This window comes from Siniperca chuatsi, linkage group LG13 (genome assembly GCF_020085105.1).
Source record: "Siniperca chuatsi isolate FFG_IHB_CAS linkage group LG13, ASM2008510v1, whole genome shotgun sequence".
Taxonomy (NCBI): Eukaryota; Metazoa; Chordata; class Actinopteri; order Centrarchiformes; family Sinipercidae; genus Siniperca; species Siniperca chuatsi.
The window spans coordinates 4,533,886-4,557,481 of record NC_058054.1 but is presented as its reverse complement, the minus strand read 5'-3'; the positions used below and the strand labels follow the sequence as shown (position 1 = coordinate 4,557,481).

At 39.0% G+C, this 23,596-nt stretch overlaps 2 protein-coding genes across 5 annotated transcripts in view; one reads left to right on the top strand and one right to left on the bottom strand.

Annotated features, from left to right (window-relative positions):
* The first annotated feature begins 2,036 nt into the window (after positions 1–2,036).
* Positions 2,037–18,958, top strand: pitrm1 (pitrilysin metallopeptidase 1). The gene is made up of 27 exons (XM_044219068.1): positions 2,037–2,270; positions 3,201–3,306; positions 3,697–3,803; positions 4,033–4,184; positions 4,670–4,784; positions 4,943–5,039; positions 6,048–6,208; positions 6,557–6,683; positions 7,151–7,239; positions 7,517–7,645; positions 7,915–8,028; positions 8,788–8,884; positions 9,373–9,507; positions 9,938–10,076; positions 10,750–10,866; positions 10,999–11,128; positions 11,459–11,579; positions 12,023–12,099; positions 12,325–12,490; positions 14,033–14,133; positions 14,393–14,513; positions 14,616–14,666; positions 15,082–15,194; positions 15,550–15,672; positions 16,936–17,081; positions 17,641–17,743; positions 18,229–18,958. Exons 1-27 carry the CDS (start codon positions 2,218–2,220, stop codon positions 18,320–18,322), a joined length of 3,084 nt encoding a protein of 1,027 aa, XP_044075003.1. The 5' UTR covers positions 2,037–2,217; the 3' UTR covers positions 18,323–18,958.
* Positions 18,959–19,159: 201 nt separating this feature from the next.
* LOC122886641 (ATP-dependent 6-phosphofructokinase, platelet type-like) overlaps positions 19,160–23,596 on the bottom strand; it is a 33,464-nt gene continuing 29,027 nt past the window's right edge. For all 4 annotated transcript variants that reach the window (XM_044219072.1, XM_044219071.1, XM_044219069.1 and 1 more), the window contains exons 18-22: positions 23,189–23,250; positions 21,881–21,992; positions 21,256–21,355; positions 20,970–21,075; positions 19,160–20,156 (exon numbers count right to left, since the gene is read on the bottom strand). In XM_044219072.1, coding sequence (XP_044075007.1) covers positions 20,000–20,156; positions 20,970–21,075; positions 21,256–21,355; positions 21,881–21,992; positions 23,189–23,250 — 537 coding nt within the window. In that variant the 3' untranslated portion in view covers positions 19,160–19,999. The remainder of the gene's footprint in view (positions 20,157–20,969; positions 21,076–21,255; positions 21,356–21,880; positions 21,993–23,188; positions 23,251–23,596) is intronic.

Genomic DNA, 23,596 nt, shown 5'->3' with positions numbered 1-23,596 from the left:
AGTTTTGCGTGGTGCTTGAGAGTCCCTACTATAATGAGAACGAACTGCACTGTTTGCATTCCAATCCCATAGGATCTCATTGTGAGGTCTGTGGTAGGTTTATAGCGACTATATCATACCTTTGTAACTTTTCTATGATATTCTCTTTGCTGTTTTATTTACACAGTGTTTCTCATATACGTGCTATTGTTACTTAAACAGCCTACGAAGGATGGAAGGCCAACAGGCTGAAGCTGCATCTCCTTATCTGCAGAGCATTCACCTTAGCATCATCTTGAATTAATTCCTTCTACTTGCTTCACAGAGACCAGTGACCTATTTTGGATATTGAAGGAAATGGCTGCATTTCTTTTGGCAGGCCTTTTGAAAGAGCCTTGTCAACCTCCTGTGACATAAAGAAACACAGACCGCAAAGGAGGTGGCCCCTGAAAAAGGACACAGTTCATATACATAAACTATAAGAAGCATCTTCTGATTTCAGATGATTGCTTTGATTCCATAGTAATTTTACACCCTGCCGGACTCAGCAGTAGAACCATCCTTACAAAACACGTTATGCAGCTGAGCTTTGTTCAAACTCTGTGCATGTTATTTTAAATCCTTGTTGTTGATACCCCAAAGTTTCCAATAACAGCAAAAATCTCAGGCTGCAATGTAAGGAAACACAGGATCTCCAGGGTCCCCCCTAAAAACGTATTTACTGCGTAGCAATCGGTTTGTGGTACTTTGATTACTTCTAACCAATAACAACAATATCAACTGTCATGATAAAGGCCTAAAGGTGTGTCCTACTTTATTGCCTGTCTATTTTGAAGAGGTCCCTGTGTCAAGATTTAGTTTTAAGACCTACATTATTTCAGGTGCATATTTCGAAATGAATGTGTGTTTAATCATATTACTGCACATAAACCTGGAGTGGGGGTAGTATTCTATCACAGGAATACTGTTCATTTTTGTCCCAGGGCCCTCAGATTAATCCGCCCATGGCCGTGTAGTGTATGTATTAAATAAGAAGATAAAAATTTTATGTGTCTTATGTACGTTGGTGAAATTGTCTTTCATGGGTTTTGTAACTTTGCAGCCACTCAAATGATTAATGCTCTTCATTAATTTAAGGGAAATGAAAATGAAGGAAAAGAATATGAAACAGGTTGAAGAAAGATTTCTAAGCCTTCAGACAGCCCAGATTAATGTGCAAAAGATCTTAGTGTGTCAATGATAGAAAGGTATTTTGGCACACCAATTAGTTGTTGCAGACAAAATTAAAAATGAATTATAAATAAGTCACCGAGCCGTCACAATAAAAGTAAAAACCAATAATTAGATAAATAAAGTTGACCAACTAATATCAACTAAAATCTCTTTCTTTATTCATTTTTCAAGCTTTACCCTACAGTTAATGAAATTGGCATGGCAAATATAAAAGTTGCTTAGCAACACTGAAGTACAGTCTTAAGAAGTCTGTATATGTATGTAAATGTGGTGGAATATAAGTTTGAAATAAATGTGGGGGGCTGCATACACTTTTTTTTCACAATAAAGGTGCTCAGCTGCACTTTAATAATATGTGTTTCCAACTTTTCTCCTACTTTGGGACGCCAGAGGGGAACACCACGCTGTCACTACTTGGTTTAACATGATCTTACAGCGACATCTGCTGGAAGACAGATTGAATTACATTTAAAGGGAAACAATGGAAGACGATATCCAGAGATAGTTTTAAATGAATGAACATTACATTTGCAGCTGCAACAAAGTTAAAGTCTGATATTAGCGTAAGCTAGTGTTGAATTTGTGTTACAATACTGCTGCCCTTCAAAAAACTCCCCCGTACCAGTCATGGTTTGGTAAAGTTAGTGTATGCTCTTCTTTCCAGCTCGACCAACCAAAAACACGCATGTTTCCAGGTGGAAGTTCAGCTCGCGGGTGTCAAAACATTGCTCAGCGCGTGAGTAGAGTTTCAATGCTGACGGATAGGTATAACTGAGCAGAAAATGGCTCTCAGATCTGTGATCTGCGCAGGTGTGACGGCCATTTTCATGTGTGCAACCGAGCCAACGTGTCATGCGTACTACACACGGCGGTGAGAGGACACGGACCCAACATGCACGACCGAAATCATGTGGAGTTATTGATAGCGTTTGACTAGAACTGTGATTTTACAGGAGAACATATTGGGAGTAGACACACTTGAATAATTTAGCAACTGTCAAAACCATGTTTCGGCAAACGAAGGCGCTGTTCCAGAAACTTCGATACCAAACGTTAAGGTAAGCTAGCTAATGGTGCAGCACGCCGGGCGTATTGGTAATCAATTAAATGCCGTTGTGTGAGCTGTGGACTCGGTGGTGTCACGGACTGTGAAGATACGATTAGGTATTGTGATACCGTAGATGAAAGGGTGCTTTGATTTTGTCTAAATGTGACTCAGCAGTTAAACTGATGAAACAGCTGATGCAACCAAAAAAAAAAAAGAGGAGGACGCATCCTTTTGGAGTTATCTAACTTTATTGTTTGTAGTTTTATATTGGCAAGTCTTTTTAATAGAAGGCTGTGGGCAATAGCTATTGTTTGGGGTAAAGGAAAAGATAGCTGCAAGTTCGTTAAGTCTTGATAGTAGCCTCATACTAGCCTACACCATATTATGTTACTTCATTCAATGGCCTGTTGAAATGTAAAAGTGTTTAATAATGTAATGATATTTGCATATGGTCTCACACCTAAACCCACCAATTAGACGTATTTGCCTAGCATGTGTAACTGCAAAAAGAAATGCATGTACACTCTGGAAAGTCATCAGCTGCAATGAAAGATGAAACAAATACCCACACAAGGCTTGTTCATTACTACTTCTTTTTGTCCTCACAGTGGTTATGTTTCACCTTTTTAAACCTAAGGTCCTTATTGAAGTTGTGTGGCTGCAGTTTGTTTCAGAAGGATACATTTTGGAATAGAGCAAATGTCTAATTAAAGTCTCAGCATCATTATTAACTAATGGACCAAGCAAGGCTGATCATTTTCATTTATAATCTATACTTACGTTGCTGGACAATTGTTTCTGATCGAACCAGCTGCGCCATACTATGGGAATGTGTCAGCCAGTATACAAGATACTCAACGCTTTAAAATATTGAGATATAAAATGTGTATTTGTTTGTGCAAAGATTGCTGACTTGTTCTTTGTACAAACCCCCCTCCAGGTTCAATGGACAGCCGCATACATGGAAGCTGAAGAGCACTTCAGCAAGAGAGAGGGCAGTTCAGTACCAACCAGGACAGAAGATCCATGGCTTTACTGTCAGAGAGGTATTTCATTTCATGTTGTATCTTTGTTACTGTAGCTGACATTGGTACATTATAACAGTCAGCTAACTTAAAGAAAATATGATAAGACATGTATTTAGAACTCTGTCAAATTTGGTAAATCAGTAGCATAATTTATGGATTATAAATGTATGAACACTGGTTCTAAATGCATGCATGGAACAATGCTCTACAAGTAAACACAAGTTTCTGATTGAATTTTAGAAGAATTTTGATTTATGGTCGAATGTTTCATGATTTCATTGACCTTCTTGTAACACCATTGATACAGGATTTCATTCAGTGGCTGAGACGAGACCTGGACTCTTATTAAAAGTGTCTACTGTTATCAAGCAAATGGTCATTTCAGCTGCTAATTCTGTTTTTTCCCAGGTTGTAGCGGTCCCTGACTTGTTTCTCACAGCAGTGAAGTTGAGCCATGATAAAACTGGAGCTCAGTACCTCCATGCAGCCAGAGATGATTCCAATAACCTCTTCAGGTTGGTCGAAATGTGTTTCAGGAGGACTGGACTACCTATTTATATTCATGTTTGACAACAGATTTGAACTTTCCCTCTGAAATCACACTTTGCCCCAGCATGACTTTGAAATGTGTTTGTTGTATAACAGCAGCACCTTTTTTTTTTTTTTCTCCAGCCAAGTCACAGCACGTTCTTGTACAATAAAGCAAAATATCGGATGCCTCTTATACTTGTTCCTGTATTTCAGTGTCCAGTTCAGAACGACCCCCATGGACAGCACGGGGGTCCCACACATCCTGGAGCACACGGTGCTGTGTGGATCTGAGAAGTATCCCTGCCGAGACCCTTTCTTCAAGATGCTTAACAGGTCCCTGTCCACCTTCATGAACGCTTTCACAGGTACAGAACAACAACTTGGACCAAAGTACCAAGTGACATCTGAGTCTGTGAGCAAAAAGTTGGGGAAAAGTGGGTTTATGAATTATGAATTTCCTGAATAGAAATGAATCAGTCTTACCTTGACTAAGGATCTAGTCAGTTGTAGTTTCACAGGTTTAGCGCATGTACATGGAAATAATTTAGGGCTTTTAGTTTAGTTTTAATGTCGTCGTTTGTCCAACATTATTGTAATGCCCTTGCTCTGCTTGACAATCCCAGCAGTAAAGATTGTTTAGTGTTTACATGTCAGAATATATGAATTCACATATTTATATTCCAGCTAGTGTAATTGGACTTCTACAGTTGATTATAGTGGTTACAGTACTTACTCAAGAATACTTGATTAATTAAATAAAAAGCTACTGTCAGCTTCAAACGAAAAGAAAAGGACTTCCAAATGATGGCTGGTTACTGATGAGCTTTTTGCCTGGTTTGTTTGTGAACAGCCAGTGACTACACCATGTATCCATTCTCAACCCAAAATGGTAAGGACTTCCAGAATCTGCTGTCGGTCTATCTGGATGCAGTTTTCTTCCCATGTTTACGAGAGCAGGATTTCTGGTAAGTTTTGACTATTGCTGCACACTTTTTATTTATATAAATTCACTGTGTTGTCCAGTTGTATGCTAAAACAGTAGAATTTGCAAATATCACTTGGCAGGTCTGTAGCAGTGAAATCAGCATTACCTAGGTTGATTCTGTATGTCTTGATTTTCCAGGCAGGAGGGCTGGAGGCTGGAGAATGAAAACCCCACAGATCCCAACTCCCCTCTGGTTTTTAAAGGAGTGGTGTTCAATGAAATGAAGGGGGCTTTTGTAAGTCAACACTTTCTCAGTCAAGATTTCATATGCATAGCAATGATCTGTTCTATACAGTGCTTGTAAGGTCAACATATTGTTCTTTTAGAAACTTATAATAATACACTGATGTAATATAAAACTATAACACATGTTTGCCTGGTGCAGTTGCACTTTTCTTGGACAAGTTTAAAAAGTGTCCTGCAATAAAGAAAAAACTAAACGAGGCTACAGCAAGAAAAACAAACAGCAAGAAAACATCAAATGTTGGGCAGGAGATGAACTTTGACTGAAACAGGGAGAGGGGGGGTTAGATTAAACCAGCGAACTTATGTGGTTGGAAGTATAAAAACAAAAGGAAAGATTACTTCAAGAAAGGGGATTACAAAGCCTTTAGCATTAACATACACCCACATGATGTCTCCAGGTGAAGAGTTACTTTTTGGGAAATGATAGTGTAGGATCCGGCTGTCAGTGAACATAACCCCATATTGCCGGTTCCATTGCAACCACTGATTGTGCACAAATTATCTGTTTGATACCTTGAATGCTAATGACAGACACATTTATTTAAATGATTTCAGTCACCCAACAAAATGCACTGGCCATAAGATTCAGCCTGATCGCTGATACACAATATATCGCCCAACCCAGGTTGAGTGTGGATATGTTTTTAGCTTTGTATGTGAAAATATTTTGCTTTTGAATGTCTGTCTGGACTGGTGGAGTCTGTAGAATATGTAAATCTGTTTGACTCCACTACTCCAATTCTTGCTCTTTTTCACACATTTGGTGAAAATATAAAACGTTTTTATACTCACATATCAAATTCAATATTTTTAATTATATATTTTTTCAATATTGTCAAAAAATGTATAGATAGTTGTTGTGACAACAACACAAAAAAAAGGTGTTTACATTTTTCATCATGAAATTAGTAGTGCTTTTACCATGTCAGCAGGGTTAGAATAAAAAAAAATAAAATTTGTGATTGTGTTTTGTATGTTTGCGTGTGTGTATTCTTAGTCGGACAACGAGCGTGTGTACGCCCAGCACCTCCAGAACAAGCTGTATCCAGACCACACCTACTCTGTGGTGTCAGGAGGAGAGCCCCTAGCCATCCCCGACCTTACCTGGGAGCAACTCCGACAATTCCACGCCACACATTACCACCCCAGCAACGCTAGGTAGAGGGACACACACAGCCTAGAAAAGAACAGGAAAATGTTTAGTGATGAAATAAGAACAGAGCAGGTATTAACTCCCACAGCTCACTCATACTGGTATTTATTGTTGTGAAGAAGAATTTCCTGCAGGCTAGTTGAAATTCACATTGACAGACACAGGATTATGCCTGGTTTTTATTTTATTTTTATCATTCTTAAAAAGAAACTCTGTTGTTGCCGTCACAGGACAGAAACCATGCAGCTTCTTAAATTGTACACATATGTTTTAACATGTTTCCTAAAAGAATCTTTTAGAAAATGTATAATACACACACACACACCTGAGAGTGTCTTCAATATGTTCTTCAGGTTCTTCACCTATGGAGATTTGCCTTTGGAGCAGCATCTGAAGCAGATTCAAGAGGAAGCTCTGTCCAAGTTTGAACGCATCAACCCGAACACAGAGGTCCCCTCCCAGCCACACTGGAGCAGCCCTGTAAGTTCATAAATCAGACATATTACTTTTACATTTAAGGGTGAACGGGTATTTGATATTACACAAATACTCTTAACAATCCTGACTGAAGTCAAACTCAAAGGTCTGACAAAGAAAAGCCCATTTTATCTGGAAAATCCTTGAAAAGAACTTCAGCTGAGTAAGATAATGAGCTGTCTTGTCTCTCCAACCTTATCAGTACAAATTGGTATATAAAGCATGCATGAAGTTGGCAAACATGGGGCGGGGGGGAATACAAAACTATTAAGGACATAAGTTACACATTTCATCCTTTTGGAAAAATGGTTTCCAATACTATCCAAGTATGATTCAGTTTGTATTATTTAAACAGAACATCGTGTATTTAATTGTCACTTGCATTCGTGGTTCCATCTTTTTATTTTTAGAAACGGAAATGCATTGTATAGTCAGTCTGATCTCACTGTGAATCCCATTGGTTTCCCCAGAGAGAGGACCATGTGACCTGCAGCCCTGACGCTCTGGCTCCGGATCCAGCCAGGCAGAACACGCTGTGTGTGAGCTACCTGCTGGGAGAGTAAGATCACATCATCTCTTTCTATTTCCTGCTCTGTTTCACAGACATTTGTACTCAAACTTGATTCTGAAGCCACAGATACTGCATCACCTGTTTCTCTTGATCTGCTTGTTTGACCCTTATTTACAGTGGCTTGTGTACTAATGTTGACATTTTTTCAAGGGGTAGCTTCCTCAAGACAAGACATCATACAACAGTTGTCTTTTCAAAAGTGAAGCTTTGGTCCTGCCCTGTTATTCAGGAACATCTAAACTCTTGTTCTGGTTTCTCTGTGTAGCATCACTGACACGTTTGAAGGATTCACTCTCAGCCTGCTGTCCTCTCTAATGATCTCTGGACCAAACTCTGCCTTCTACAAAGCTCTCATTGAACCCAAGATAGGAACTGACTTCTCTTCTGTCGTGGGGTGTGTACATGGGCTTGCAAACATGCATTATACTAAGTTGGGATCAGTTACAGTTTGATTTTACTAGTTTGGTTGGAAAGCTAACTAACTGACTGATTGTAAACACTTAATGGCCATTTTTTTTTGTGTCAAAATACCTACTCATCCAGCTCATATGTGGGATACAAATCATCTTAAGTATTTGACCATTTGTCTTTGACAAAATGCTATTGGGCATCCATGACATTCATGTATTTGTTGAGAGCGTGTTGAAATGTTCTGTTGTGCAGATATGATGGCAGCACCAAAGAGGCATCGTTCAGCATAGGACTGCAGGGAATAGCTGAGGAGGACACAGAGAGGGTGAAACAAATCATCAGCCAAACCATCGATGACATTATAGAGTAAGTCCCACGATCCCATTGGGTATTCTGGTTTTTATCTCAGGCTCTATGTTAAATGTGCACAAATCTGCATTGGATATGAGGGGTACAATTCAAAGTTCATGACAGTGTAATTTATTTGACAAATCTGCTCTTAAATTTGAACTTATTTTGATAAAACAGACATGGTTTTATAAAGGTTAAAGCTTTTTTATCATTTCATCTCTGTTCACTGTCTAGCATTCAAGTGCGCACTGGTATATTGGTTTAACTAAGTAGAACGTGCCTGTTTACATATAGCACTTTTCAAAACAGTAGTTACAATGTGGTTTATAGGAAGGAGAAAAAAAGAGAAAATAGCAAATTTGTCAGTGATAAGTTATACTGGCTGAATATGTTACCGGGCCCCCTGATTGGTCTAATATGAGAGGAGATAACGAATTTCTCGTGCAAAAATGTCGCTTACGCTGAACCTTAGTGGTTTATTGGTCCACTAGTAATGATTTACTTAAATGTTGAGTAGATCACGCCAGTGATATTTATTTTTTTAGTGTTAAAGTTGATGAAATTACTTTAGGAGGCAACAAATGCAAAACATTTATATTAAATTTACACTCCAGGCATTTTATTTTATTTTAAGTATATTTAGTATATGTCAGTATATGCACATGACATGTAGGATTAAGAGTTGCTTGGTAAATGAGCCAGCAGGAAGCAACAGAAAATATTCCACAGTATGTAAGATCATCTTGAGTCATTTCTCCTTATCATCGTTCACAGGAATGGCTTTGAGGAGGACCGAATCGAGGCTCTCCTTCATAAGATTGAGATCCAGATGAAACACCAGTCCACCAACTTCGGCCTGTCTCTGGCCTCTGTGAGTTCTCTGCTGTTTATCTGTAACTTTCATTTTGTTTCCACAACCAAGGACACTGCATGTATATATAAACCTCCATGTGGGAGGTATGTTAGCAATACTAAGGATGTTAGTTTGTGTTCTCTGTGCATGAAATCTTGTGTTTCTGTTGATTTTCTTAGTTTTTCTGTATATTTCTATACAAATCGAGAATGTAAACATGTCCATAGTTACTGTCCTGGGAGACTATCTTGTGCACAGAGCAGTTTATTTGCTCATTTCCTCCTGTTGGATGTGTTACTATAATTCTAGAAACACCTTGTTATAAAGTATAAATTATGCTATGAAATTCCTTTCTGAAATAAGAGGAAACAAAAGTAAAACAAGATACCAGATTGTTTCAGTGCTGTTTTGATTGTTTGATGAATCTCTTTTTTTTTTTTTTCATAGCTGCAGTTTTCATATGTTGGTTTTCTCATTCTTGACATTTTGTTTGTGTGTGTTTTTAGTACATAGCATCGTCGTGGAACCATGACGGCGACCCGGTCGAGCTGCTGCAGATCAGCAACAGCGTTGCCGAGTTCAGACGGGCCCTGAAGGAAAACCCTCACTTCCTCCAGGACAAAGTCAAGCACTACTTTAAGGTGAATGAAACAAGTACTGTTTTAAACGTGTGTTTGTGTGTCTCCAGTATAGTTGCAAGTTGATTGTAGAGGAAAAAAGGGGCAACATGCAGCAGTCTGACTTGTCTCATGTCTTTATTTGTTAAACCGGTGCAGAGTTATGTCTTTGTAGCTGCACTACTGACTCCCAATGGTTGGGAGTTTGGAGGGGGGTCGGATCAGAAATTCAAAGGCCTACTATTGCGGGGATATCTCATTGTTGGGCAACTAAAATGAACAATTACAGTTTAAGTGCCAGTTGTGTTTATCGGACGATGTTCCCTGCATCCTTTTCTGGAAGAAAATGCTAACCAACAGCAGTCAGGTCCTCTTTCTGAATTTTAGAATTTAATGCTAATATGGCTTTTCTGTCCCTCCTCAAATCCCCCACCCCTACCAACCGGACCTACAGGAGAACACACACAGACTGACCCTGTCCATGAGCCCAGATGAGGCCTACATGGAGAAACAGTCCAAGGCTGAGGAGGAGAAGCTCCAGAAAAAGATCCAGGCTCTGTCTGACAGTGACAGAAAAGAGATCTATGAGAAAGGTACCAATGCTGCTCAATGTGGGGAATCTCGCTTTACGTTTGCATGAAGGTCAGTTCACAAAGTCTTAATCAAGGTCAGAAATGAACACCAAGACTTTGTCGCTGTTGAACACTGACCGTGACCCTATGAAATTACAGAGAACTGTATATGCCTTTATTGGCTGCTTACTAGGGTACACAAGGTGTTAGTGATTACACTTGTCCACTCTTACCTGGGGGGGAGGGACTAAGAGTTTATGAGTTATTTTTTCATTAGTTTACCAGCCCTTGGAAGTTGAGCCACACATTGAATTTCAGATACTCTATTAAAGCAAAGAAATTCTAAATACACAAACAGATAAACACACTTATGCCAAACTACTTGAAAAGTATTCTGTTTGTATTGATTGTCATTAACCAGGTTCAGTCAGGGTGCACAATTTAAGACATTTCTTCAGAAAGCTAGTTCTCAGAAACCTCAGTTTTTCTGTCTATATGAGTAGGATTTCTAGTCCATTGAATTGAATCTCAACGTGATCAAACTGTTGTAAAGTAGTTTAATAAATAACATTGAATATGGTCAGCCTCTGTGTTTTTAGTCCAGTCAAAGATTGTGTGACTGAACCAGGATGTAATGCAGGGCACTTCTGATTCATGCTAGATATTACAGTGGTGTGTTTTTCTTCTTGGAAAGGTCTGGAGCTGCTGGCTGCTCAGAGTAAAACCCAGGATGCCTCCTGTTTGCCTGCACTCAAAATGTCCGACATTGAGCCCACGATACCCATCACTCCTGTTCAAATCGGCACTGCAGGTACAATACAGTGCCCACTATATTACAGTTTTTATATTTGCACAGTAATTATAGCAAAGGTATTTTTGTCATTGTCACCCAAGTCAAGAGTGTTTGGTTAAACTCCTAAAGGCTTTCTCCTAATCTCCACAGAAGGCATACCAGTTCAGTACTGTGAGCAGCCCACCAACGGCTTGGTTTACTTCAGAGCCATGTGTAGTCTCAACACCCTGCCAGAGGAGCTCAGGCCTTATGTGCCGCTCTTCTGCAGTGTTATTACCAAGTGAGTTTATCTGTAGTCAGTAAAACCAGAACACGATCTGGAATACACAGGCGAGGATTAGAATTCGCTTTGTTTCCCTGGTTGTGTCCATCTTTCATACAGTACGTTTACACAGACTGTACAAAAAATATTAGAAATAAAAATATTAGTTCTTCCAAGAGAACTGATGTTTTGGACCTCAGTATCAGGATTTTACTAACGTTTTGTACAGTCTGTGTACTGTAATTAAAATATGAGACAGACATCTTTTGTATGCGTTCAGACTGTACATGCTTCCCAACTTGCAAAGCACATTTTAATGACTGGATGTGTTTCTGCTTGTTTAATTAGGATGGGCTGTGGATCTCTGGACTACAGGCAACAGGCCCAGCAGATGGATCTGAGGACAGGGGGCATGTCTGTCTCCACCCAGGTTATCCCTGACTCCACCCAGCTGGACATGTACGAGCAGGTCAGTGCCAGCTCAGTGTATCTGTGACTGAAACAATGCACTGAAGCCTATAAGGTAAACGGGAAACCTACTGTGTATTTTGCAGGTTAGTGTAGCAGCAAACCTTTCCAGATTTCCATCGCTAGTGCTCTATGAGCTGATTGCATATGTGTGTCCTGCTGCAACCCAAACACATGCAAATCAGAAAAATAGAAATGTGTAAACTTGGCAGACAGTTCAGTTTGGCTCCCTGTTTTCAGCCCAGTGCATGCTGGGATAAGCTCCAGCCCTTTGCCTCTCAGAAAAGGAATATGTGGATGAAGAAAATGCAGTTAGTGATTTCTTGTCTTGGTTGAAGAGGATTTACTGTTGCGGGTTACAGTACTGCCTCTCAAAACACCAAACTGAGCATCCATTCATTGTGTGAAGAGTGTGTCTCACTGGCTCTGTGCTCTCTGTTTCAGGGTGTCCTCCTGTCCTCCTCCTGCCTGGAGAGGAACCTTCCTCACATGTTTCAGCTGTGGAGCGACATATTCAACAGGTATGTCCTCCGTCACCAGCAGCTAGAGACGCCGACAAGTTCACTCAGTTTCTACAAACAGAAAAACAGTGTCTGATGTTGATCTTGTTCTGTCATTCATGGATGCTGAAAAGTAAACTGTGGCTGGTCTTCTTTACAACAATCAGCTGCGACTGTTGATGTGGCTACCAGTGAGCTGGATGGAGGGATATTGTGGCATTAAAATAAGCAAATGTTTTTTTTTAGCCCCAACTTTGATGAGGTGGAGCGCCTGAGAGTGCTGGTGATGATGGCAGCACAGGAGTTGGCCAATGGGATCTCCTACTCTGGTCACATGTATGCTATGACCCGTGCAGGCCGTCACCTGACTCCAGCAGGAGACCTCCAGGAGACTTTTGGTGGGATGGAACAGGTACTTTACACTATATGCCTAAGTAGTGATGATCGATCTTCATAATGTTCATGATGCTCAAACTGAGACGATATGGATCTTATGCGTTAAAGCAACAAGGAAGTGCTCTTACTCTGTTTGCGCTGTGTGAAGCGATCAGGACCACGACTTTTTATTTACTGTAGTCAGCAATAGCAACCGAAGGTTAAGAGACAAAACCAGAAATGGAACAAATGAAAGAAGGTCAATACTGTATGTTTGTGAGTGTTCTGGTGACCTAGTGTTCTCAGACACATGCCATGTAAGGGGCCGTTCAGATGTCGTATCTAAAATCGTGTGGAAAACGCCTGCCGTGCCGCTTTCTTTCATCCTTTTATCCAAGGTGCTTGGGGGGTTGCGCTACGGTCGCGCCTGCCGTTACTTAGCAACCGGTCCAAATCACAGACAGTCTGAATGAGTATCAGTCGCTCTTCCATCTTCACTTACTTCAGATTGGCTGACCTTTCAGCCGGATGTTGTGACGTCCTTGGACGGAGGGTGAAGCAAGTCCTGTGAAGCTGAAACTAATGAATTTGTGCGTGCAAAAGACGCGACATCTGAACGGCCCCTAACTGTAACATCTCACTGTCTTCACACTCTCTTGCTCTCCATACTCTGTCACTTTCTACTGGCAACTATCCAATAAAGGCAAAAATGCAAACAAAATCATTGATTATTAAAAAATGAAAAAATATATATTAAATGTATAAAATTATAATCTACCAAATGACAGGCTGTAAAATATATAATTTTAGAAAATGAGTCACTCAATAGTTGTGTGACAAATTCTGAAAGAAATGAAATTTTAATTGAAAACGAAATGGAGGTGACATGGGGCACTGAGAATGAAGGCCTGAAAGCAACACAAAGACGGCATCAATTTTCACCGCAGTCTTTTTCCTACAAACATCAGTATAAATTGAGAGATGCTAAAGGTGTAAATCACTTAAAAATCCTACACAAAGTGACTTTAATTTTGTAAATGTGAGCAGCATGTGAGAACTCTTATTATTTTTCTTTCTCAGTCCAGGTCTATGTCTAAATCTTCATTCACAATTCATCTTTCCTCTGGGTTCTAAGTATGGCTGGATCATAATAAAATATTGTTTATCAACTTTCAGTTGAGAAAATTCCCTTGTCAAAAATAATAATTTCAAGCAGATTGATATTAAAAAAAGTAACAAAATTAGTTGTTAAAGGTTCTGTTTAATACGTATGAAGACTTTTGTGTGCTGGAACACATAAAAGCAAAACCTTGTTAAATTAACTAAACATTAATTTGATTATTTCATGTATGATTTTGCATACATTTTAAATTATTGTTAAATATGTTGTCAGAAAATTACTCTCATTCATATTGTGATACGATTTAAACCATATTGTCCAGTTGTAGTAGTTATAAGACACTGGACATCATTATTCTTACTATGGGAGACCATTTCGTTTGTCATTTTTTTCCTTTACCTGTTGTTTCTCAGAGCCAGTAGTTTGTGAGACAGCTGTCTTGTGTTATTTGAACATTAGGTGAAGTTTATGAAGAGGATAGCTGAGATTTCAGACCTCAGCCAAGTCATCCGAACACTACCCAGGATCAAAAAACACCTTCTCAACCCTGACAACATGAGGTGGGTTCATATTGCACCTGCTGATAGAATTGTTGATGACATGTCCAGTAGTATGAGCACTGAATATTCATCTGTTTTTAAAGTTTTGGGGTTTTTTTGAGCCAGGTAAATTTCCATTGTAGTCAGTGTACTCTCTTCTTCTTTGTTTTTTTCAGCTAATTGCTGCAATTTAAAAAAAATAATTGTTTAAATGTACTGTATATCATCTACTTAACATACCTTTCTCGTTTCAAATTAAAATGTCTCTTCCTTTTTATAGGTGTGCAATCAACACAACTCCACAGAAAATGTCTGACACAGCAGCACAGTTGGAGAGTTTCATGAAGGAAGTCGCTGGAAACAGAAAGGAACGCAAACCTGTCAGAACTAATATTATTGAGGTAAGGTATCAACAGGCAAACTGGACCAATAAACCAGTCAGAATATTTATCAAATCAAAATGTAATAATCTTTTGCTTTCTTTGATGTTACCTTCATTAAAGAGGCCTCTAGACTCCCTGGATGACTCCGGACCGAGTAGGAAACTCATCTCTGTAAGTTCAGTGTTGACGGCCTTTTTCATTTCATAGTCCACTGATCAGCATCTGGGTGTTAACACTTAGCATATTGAGTTTACTATAATTACAGAACAGGAGTGTTTGGTGATGGAAGATAATTAAAGGAGTGACAAAAACCCTTTCATTAAGTAATAATAAGTGAAGAGGTAAATGTTGTCTGGAAGCAACAATATTTATGAGAAAGATACTTTTTAATCTTAAATCTTACTATATATTAAGATTACTAGTGGTAGTGAGAGAGAATTTGTGTTATGATGGAATCTCTGCCATAATTGTCTAAAACATATAGTATTTTTTGTCAAGACAAAGCCCTGTGCATGTATGGTAGTGTTGTTTTGATTAATGATGAATCAGGATGAAGCAGTGTGTGTTTTTACTTTGCTTTTCACAGGAGTTCAATTTCCAGCCATGTCAGATGAAAACTTTCTTCCAGCTGCCCTTCCCTGTCAACTTTGTCAGCGAGAGTATTCGTACGGTACCATTCTCCCACGAGGACTACGCCAGGTAACCACACCAGTACACAGCAAAGACCAGGGGCAGGAAGATTAATGTTGACTTGACACAGAATGATTATTTTCTGGAACAATTATTATTTGCTAGTCAAATTTTTTACATACTGGTCTTTCACCATGTCACTGTAAATGCCATGTCTAACTTTTTTAAACAATTATTTGTGCGACTTTAGCGTGTGTTTCTCATTTTAACGAAATCAAATTTTACTATAGACTTGCTTTTTGTAATTCATCATGTTTTCATTTTGTCCTGTTTATGATTTTTCTCTAAATTACTTTTTAGTAGTACTTAGTCCGTCCACATCCTCAGTCTGATAACCACGTGCTCTATTTTCTCTCTTTGTCAGTTTGTGCATCTTGGCGAGGATGATGACGGCAAAATTTCTTCATGGAGAAATCCGGGAGAAGGGAGGAGCCTACGGTGGCGGGGCCAGGGTGGGAGGAGGTCTTTTCTCCTTTTACTCATACAGGTGGGCAGCAGTTCCCCACACTGGTCACAGTTTTGGAAAGCACTGCAGTACACATTGCACAAATGTATTACTATTGCGTGGAAGTGGAAATGCAATGAAAAACAAGTACCAAAGCATTTGCTCATTTCAGTTTAATATTTCATATCTACACGAGACATTTTATATCTTTTAGTGATCCTCTTCCTTTAGAAAAAGCTGGAAAACTCTCCTGAGTTAAAAAAGGTCTTTCTGTTGTACGCTTCAGTGTACAAAACACTGTGTGAAAGCTATAAATCCACCTCAGTCGGGGCTTAGCTGGGACATTTGTTGCCCATCTCTTACCCCTCTTCTCCCTAGTACTGTAACAAACGCATAAACTGCCAAAATTATACTCCACCTCAGTTATGAAGCGGAGAGGCCTATGCTGTAAAGTGGACGGGCTGAAATTGTGTTTTCAGCTTCAAGATAGTCTTTTCCAAAATGGGTTGTAAATCAATGTTTGGGAGAAACATAAGAATTACGGCTGCACCGATTAATTGTTTACTCGATTGGAAGAAAATTAATCAGCAACTATTTTGATAATCTGTAAATCGTTTTGAGTCATTTTTTAAAGAATAAATCTCTAAATTCTCTGGTTCCAGCTTCTCAAATGTGAGCATTTCTGGTTTCCTTAGTCTTCTGTGGTTGTAAGCTGAATATCTTTGGCTTTTGGACTGTTTGTTGGGCAAAACAGGACATTTGAAGATGCCACCTCGGGCTTTGGGAAATGTGCATGTTTTACCATTTTCTGAAATTTTATAACCAAACTACTAATTGATTGAGTAAATAATCAACAGATTTAAAATGCCCTGTTTATTGATATTGATATTTATTCATACCTCTATTACTGCTGTGCAATATCCTCCGTCTCATTATAATCTTAATAAGCTACACTTAACAGTTAATGCACTATTACCTTATACCGTATTATCATCATCAACCGGTAAACCCACTTTGTACTTCAAACTTATTTTATACTTATACCCACTTGGTACTTGGTAATTTATCTGACCTGTATTATAGTGTGTTATATTTTTGCTTAGTATTTCTATTCCGGTGTCTACTGACGTGATGGTGAGCAGCTGTAACAAAAGAGTTTCCCCTCGGGGATCAATAAAGTATTTCTGATTCTGAACAGACGAATCGATAATGAAAATAATCATTAAAGAATTAAGTTGAAAACAGTGATCATTAGAATATCACAGTGTATTTTGACCTTGCGTTTATTTCTTATCTGTCTCTAAGGGACCCCAACTCAGTGCAGACCTTATCTGCGTTTCGTAAAGGTGTGGACTGGGCAAAGTCGGGACAGTTCACCCAGCAGGACATCGATGAAGCCAAACTGTCAGTCTTCTCAGCTGTCGACTCACCTGTGGCCCCCGCAGACAAAGGTGAGACTCCCACTGTGTTGAATCAACTGAGAGAAGTGATGCATCCTGACAGCAACTGGCGAGACCAAATTACCTTGAGAACATTACTGGTAACATTAAATGTTATGAATCTGGAATGTAGGTTTAAAAAAAAAAATCTTCCAAAGGGTCTTTATAATTAGAACGTTTTAATAAATTAGTTCAGATTTTAACTCCAGTTTTGTTTCCATCTTTGTTATTAAGCTTTCAGTGTTGAGATATTTCTGCACAGCACCTGTCAGTCAAAGTGGGAAATATGTTTCGTAGGTTTTTGTTGAATAGTTTTTTTTGGCCTGCCCAGTTCTTCTGTTTTTTTATCATTGTAAATTGAATATCCTTGGGTTTTTGACTGAGGGTCGGACAATTTAAAGATGTCACTTTTAGTCTAAAATATGTGAGACAGATGTTGAAAAACGCAGATCAAAAAAAAAATAAAAAATGGAAAGGTAACTGATAACATAATTGTTAGTTGCAGCCGTAATTTGGGTACTTTGTCTTTAAATTGTTGTAATAGCTTGTTCACCGTGTCTTTGTGTTGCAGGAATCGGTCGCTTCCTCAGTGGAGTCACAGATGAGATGAAGCAGAATCACAGAGAGAGACTCTTCGCTGTCAGTCACAAAAGTTTGGTGGAAGTGGCCGAAAGGTAAAATCTTTACGTAACTTTAGAATAGTTAAAGAACTTAAGAACAATTCTGCATCGTAGAAAAGGTTTCAGTCGTAGTCATCTGGACACTGTTTTCAGAATCAAGACGTTTCGGCTCCGGAAGTCATTCTCAATTGTGAATGACTTCCGGATGGGAGCCGAAACGTCTTGATTCTGAAAACAGTGTCCAGATGCATTGAAAGAATTTAAGTTATCTAATTCTACTGACCATTTTTTATGTGAGTCAAAACTAAACCTGATATAATGGGCATTTTGGGATTGACTTCCGGATGGGAGCCGAAACGTCTTGATTCTGAAAACAGTGTCCAGATGACTACGACTGAAACCTTTTCTACGATAGAACACTCCTGGACGAATGAGGGACTACACCATAACAATTCTGCATGTAATGGTTCATAATCTTCAGTATACATTTTTTGTAAATTAAGTATAAAACAAGTGTTCTCGGTCTTGTTTTCCTGCAGATACCTCGGTGTTGGTCAGAGGACGTGTGGCGTTGCTATCCTGGGGCCAGAGAACGAGACGATTAAGAAAGATCCCTCGTGGATTGTAAAATAATCCAATCAGTATGTATTTTATAATTGATCATTTGACTTCCAATGTACCATGGTGGCAAAGAAGCTGAAGCGCACAATATGAAGAGGAAGAATGTAATCTGATTCTTTCAGATTATTTTCTTTCTCTATGTTCCGTTATGTACGTATTTATGGAAATGTGATTACATTATCATTGGAATACAAAATCTGAGTCACCTCTTTATTTAGTGATTCCTGGAGTGTGTAACACCTTGAAAACCTCATGACTTTGCAGTTTAAGGATAATATGGTCCCTCTGAAAGTTAATTGAATTTCCTGAACACGATATCAGAAATATCCTCTTCAATATAAAAACTAATTTAACCCAACAGTGATGTACAAATGATAATGACAAAATAATTAAGTAACAAATCACCAATGCAACGCTCCTACAAAAGGTGGGTCATATTAGGTTAAATGCAATTTAGCAGTGTTTCTCTACCTCCTATATACTGTAAACCTCAGTTTCTGAACTCTAAAAATCATTGATTTCCTTTACAGCTGTAAATATTTGGTATTGCATATGTTTTTGGGTTGTTTTTTTAATCTTCAAATTCTTTAACACTTATTGTGTCAGCCCTCACAAAGGGTCAATAAAAACACAGTATTATCTCACTTACTTAGTGGTATCTAGCCATGCATGTTGTTTGGTTTTATTTGCTCAGCTTTTGAAATGTCTGCCCTTTCTGCCTCCAACCCAGTACAACGGAGGTGAAACAGTAATGTTTCTGACTAATCCACAGAACGCTTTTTTTTTTTTTCAACTTTAGATGCCACCGGGCTACCTGTTTACCATACAGTGATGAAAGTGACAGTTTCATAACTTTCCACACAATAAATGCTTTATTACTCTGTGACAGGACACTCACATCACGCTGCCAGCACATAAAGTTAGTGTTGCGTACAAGTTTCAGACATCCTCCACTTCACTGCCAAACTACAGACACAGCAGGACCCTACTCACAAGTACCACTATAAGATGCCACATAGAAAGCCCAGGGTGGATACAAACTGCAAAGGCAACATCACAACACACACACTCAGACAATTAGCAAGTTATAGGACACACACACACGGCCAGCTCGGCTCACTAAACCTCCTGTAGGTCTCGGTTTTCATCTTGACTTTAGACTGAAAGCATGTGATCCTCCTGACATATATTCTCTTTATAAGCAGCTTTACATTAATTATGGGGCTTAAAGTGCTGTAGAAAATAATTAAAAGGACACAAGCTAGACTTTAAATGCATCGCCCGCCTCGCTGCGTTTACACAACACGGATGTTTGCTCACATTTTCAGGACTAAAACTTGAATACTTGTACAGTACATAATGAGTGTGTATATATATATATATCTTTGATTGGGGATCTAGAAAATATAGTGTCGGCTGTGCTAGCTTGTTGAAACTACGTAAAGAGCTCTATTCTAAACGACTGAACCCTTAAATTGAATCTGTCATCTAAATATCATTTAAAATATAGAAGATCCCTTCTGGAAATTGCCATGAGGTTTACCATACAATATACTGTTTTAAAATTACCTACTAACTTTTAAAAGCTACCTTAATTTATTTGCAGTCAGTCATTGTGTGAGTAGCTGTCACTGTTTTGTGAAGCGGTTTTCTTGTTGGAGTGAAGCTCTGCTCCAGCAGCGCGTTGGTTCAGATGGTTGCCGAGGTGTTGCTCTCTTTGGGTCGGATCCGGGTCACGTGTTCCAGCTGGCCGGAGTCGGACACGTCGTAGCTTGTCTTGTACTTGGCCAGGATTTTCATCAGTGGACGGAGCTTCAGCCACCACTGCTCCTTAGGGATCCTGTGGCTGAGGAGACAAAACAAGGATGAGATTTTCATATAATGCTACACCTGTCCCATCACACGTTGAGACACTGTAGATTCACTTGGTGGAAATCCTCTCTACCCAGAAGAGATTATTTGAAATCTAAGCACGAAAACACACCAGCATCATGTAGATATTCACAGCAGAAATGCAGCTGTTAATGTTATTAGTTACACTGTATTTGACAAGTCACAATGTTTGCTATGAGAATGGTCCAAATGTATGGCGATACCTACTCCGTTTTTTTTTTTTTTTTTTATTAGTATGATCTTTATTAATGCAAGATTAAAATATGAGTTTGGCCTAATACCTGCTGGTTGGGTGGTAGAAAATCAGAATATACTGTAAGCCTTTGTTTCCTGGCGAGAAGTAGATGTTAAGATTGATTATACCACTCCAATGTCTGTACGCTAATATGAAACAAGAACCAGGAGACAGTTAGCTTAGCTTAGCATAAAGACTGGAAGGAGGGGGAAACAGCTAGTCTGGCTTACTCCAAAAAACTAAATCAAATGTGTATTTTCCAAAATGTTGAACTATTTATTCTTTTAGGTATTACACAACAAAAAACAGAGTCTTATAATAGTATATTTTGTTACAACTTTCAGGTTTTAGTTTCTACATTTAAGCTGTATTCAGCATATTTGTGCTGAAAATAGGAACCTGCTGCCAAAGCGGTAAATAATAAAACAATTATTGCTTGTAAATTGTTTAAGTTTGATTTATATTCACTAAAAAGGTCAGAAAAAAAAAACCTGTTTTGCTACAGAGATTAAAACTGAAAATGTTTCTTACACAAAGTCAGTTTCGTCCCGGAGCTGTGCCACAGGCTGAAAGACCAGAGCTCTGCGACGCATCCCCAACAGGCAGGCAGTGTCCTCGGAGTTCGCAAACACTCGCCCTGCATTGAAGACAAGCACCGGCCTTTATAACCGAAGCACATGAGGTCCGTGCATACACATACTGCACCCAGTCATGCACAGACAATGATATGGACTCAATTACTAGTTTTTTGGGATTCGTCAGGGCTAAGAGCAAATATAATGTCCTCATCAAATGTGGTTATCGAGTTTTGTTTTACCTCCTTTGTAAGACTCTTTGAGCGTCCGTGTGATCCATTGTATAGCTTTAGCAGAAACTTTGGTGCCGAAGTTTCTATCAAATGGTGATGGAGATCCTCCCTGTGAAAAGGAAGGAAAATAGTTTTATTTAAAATAAAGTGAGGTTGTATAATATCACAATAATAATTTAAAAAGGATATTTATATAATATGTAAAATGATGAATGAACTGTGTTCCATTATGCATTATATTAATCAAAACTCTTCACAAAAACTCCAGTATCTCATTCTTGTAGTTATTGATTACAATTTGCTTAAAATCATTAGTTTGGATAACAATTCTGTAAAAAATAAACACAGTATGATCATTTCATCAGGACTCCACTAAAACACAATATAATTGATTATCACGCAGCCCTAATTTACAATATTTAATGGACGCTCCGATAGACCCCCACCCCTCTGTCAGTGCATGCTGAGACAGGCTGCAGCTCCCTGCGACCACGGAAAGGTTAAGTGGATATTTGTTTGGACTTCCTTATATTGCAATTTCAGCATAACATGGTTCCCTACATCCCCAGCTAATTTATTTCAACCGGTGAAAATAAAGCTGTGCAGTAACAGTGTGTATTTGTGTGTGTCCAACCTGCTGCATATGACCGAGGATGTTCTTCCTGCAGTCAAACACTCCTCGTCCCTCCTCAGTGTACAGCTGGTAGATGAAGTCAGTGGTGAAGTTCTCATTGCAGTTCTCATTTCTAAAAACACACACATTACAAGGGCAACAGGTTAAAGGGCTGATTCACTGACATAACTAAAAAGTTATTCCGACAGAACTACTTTCTACCTAAGAAATAATCAATCCCCTATGAAAGTTGTTGACAGTGTGTTCTGTAGTGATGGGAGAGCCGGATCTTGTGGCTCTCTTCCTTTCCGAGAGCAAAAATATTAATATTCAGTCATATTGATGGTTCAAAAGTTGGATATATCAAGAATAACTATCCTAGTTGTATAACAAAAATAACACTACTAATGAAATAGTGTGGTTAATAAATCATTGCACAACTCTATACAGACAAACAGTATATTTCAATTTGTATGATATAATGTGAAACAAAAAAAATATTTCTGCTCTGTTCAAAAAAAGTCATTTGTTCATCACTAGTGTTCTGTGGATTATCCACTGTAGCAGGGACACAGATTCTGAAAAGAGATGTTTGCTGTTGATTTTTTCAATGCTGTGAGCACCACAAATAAAATTCCATAGTATCCATTGTTTGGAGACAGAAATCTCACAGACATATCTAAAAATCTGGACAAAACTAAAACTATCTGCATGACTAGACACCACTAGGGGCAAGTGAGATTGTTTTTTGAGGGGTGAACCAACCCTTTTAGCAGACTAAGTAGTGTCCTCACACTGTTTCTCATGTGCCCTTGAGCCAGGGCATCAGTCTGCCGTCCACTGCAACCTGCAGGGCCACTTGCGATGCACCACTGTGCTTGAGTGTGTTTTGTAATAATGAAATTACGCAGGTGCAAACCTCAGCACACAATGTCACCTACACACTGTCCAAAGTACTACATTTGTCCTATTTCCACAGACCTCCGTCCTGCTATGAGCGATTTAAACAGCGTGATGGTGCAGTGGACTAAAATAGCCACAATAGATGACATGAAGTAAAGTCTGTAAGGTCAATTTGCTGCAAACCATATTTTAAGCATAATGCATCACAAAACATAAGTGATTTATCATTAAAAAATAGACTAAATATTTTTACCCTCCTTTCTTTTGTTCTCTCCCTCAGTCCCACACACACACACACACACACGCAAAATCCCACAGGCTAAAACAGAGTATGTGGCAATGTAATGCCAAGGAAACAGCAGTGGCTTGGAAATGTAACATCTCCCAAAAAAACAAATTGACTGGTATTTGAGTATTGAGCCTCACCTGAGCACTAAGCCTCTCTGGATGGTCGTCTTCATCTTCTGCGTCAGATGCTCCACGTTGGCCTGAAAACACAGACACATTAAACCGGAGCGAAGGAGGCCTGCAACCTGCACGAGCAGCCGATCCAGCCGCAAATAATCACACCTCTGTCTCATCACTCCCCAGAATGGAGAGGTGCAGGGGGACATTTACACCACCAGGGGGCGCCACATTTGCAATTTGTTTGGGTGTTATAGGGCTCCTTTCATCTGTAGTATTCAGTTTTGGTTTAATTTCTCATTATTTCTGTAATTTTCAAAATGTAGTTAGGAGAAACAACCTTTTCCAAACCCTTTTTGAGAGTGTGGTGATAGAGCAGGTAACAACTGCTTCAAAAGAGTATCTGCCAAACATGAACTCTCAATTAAG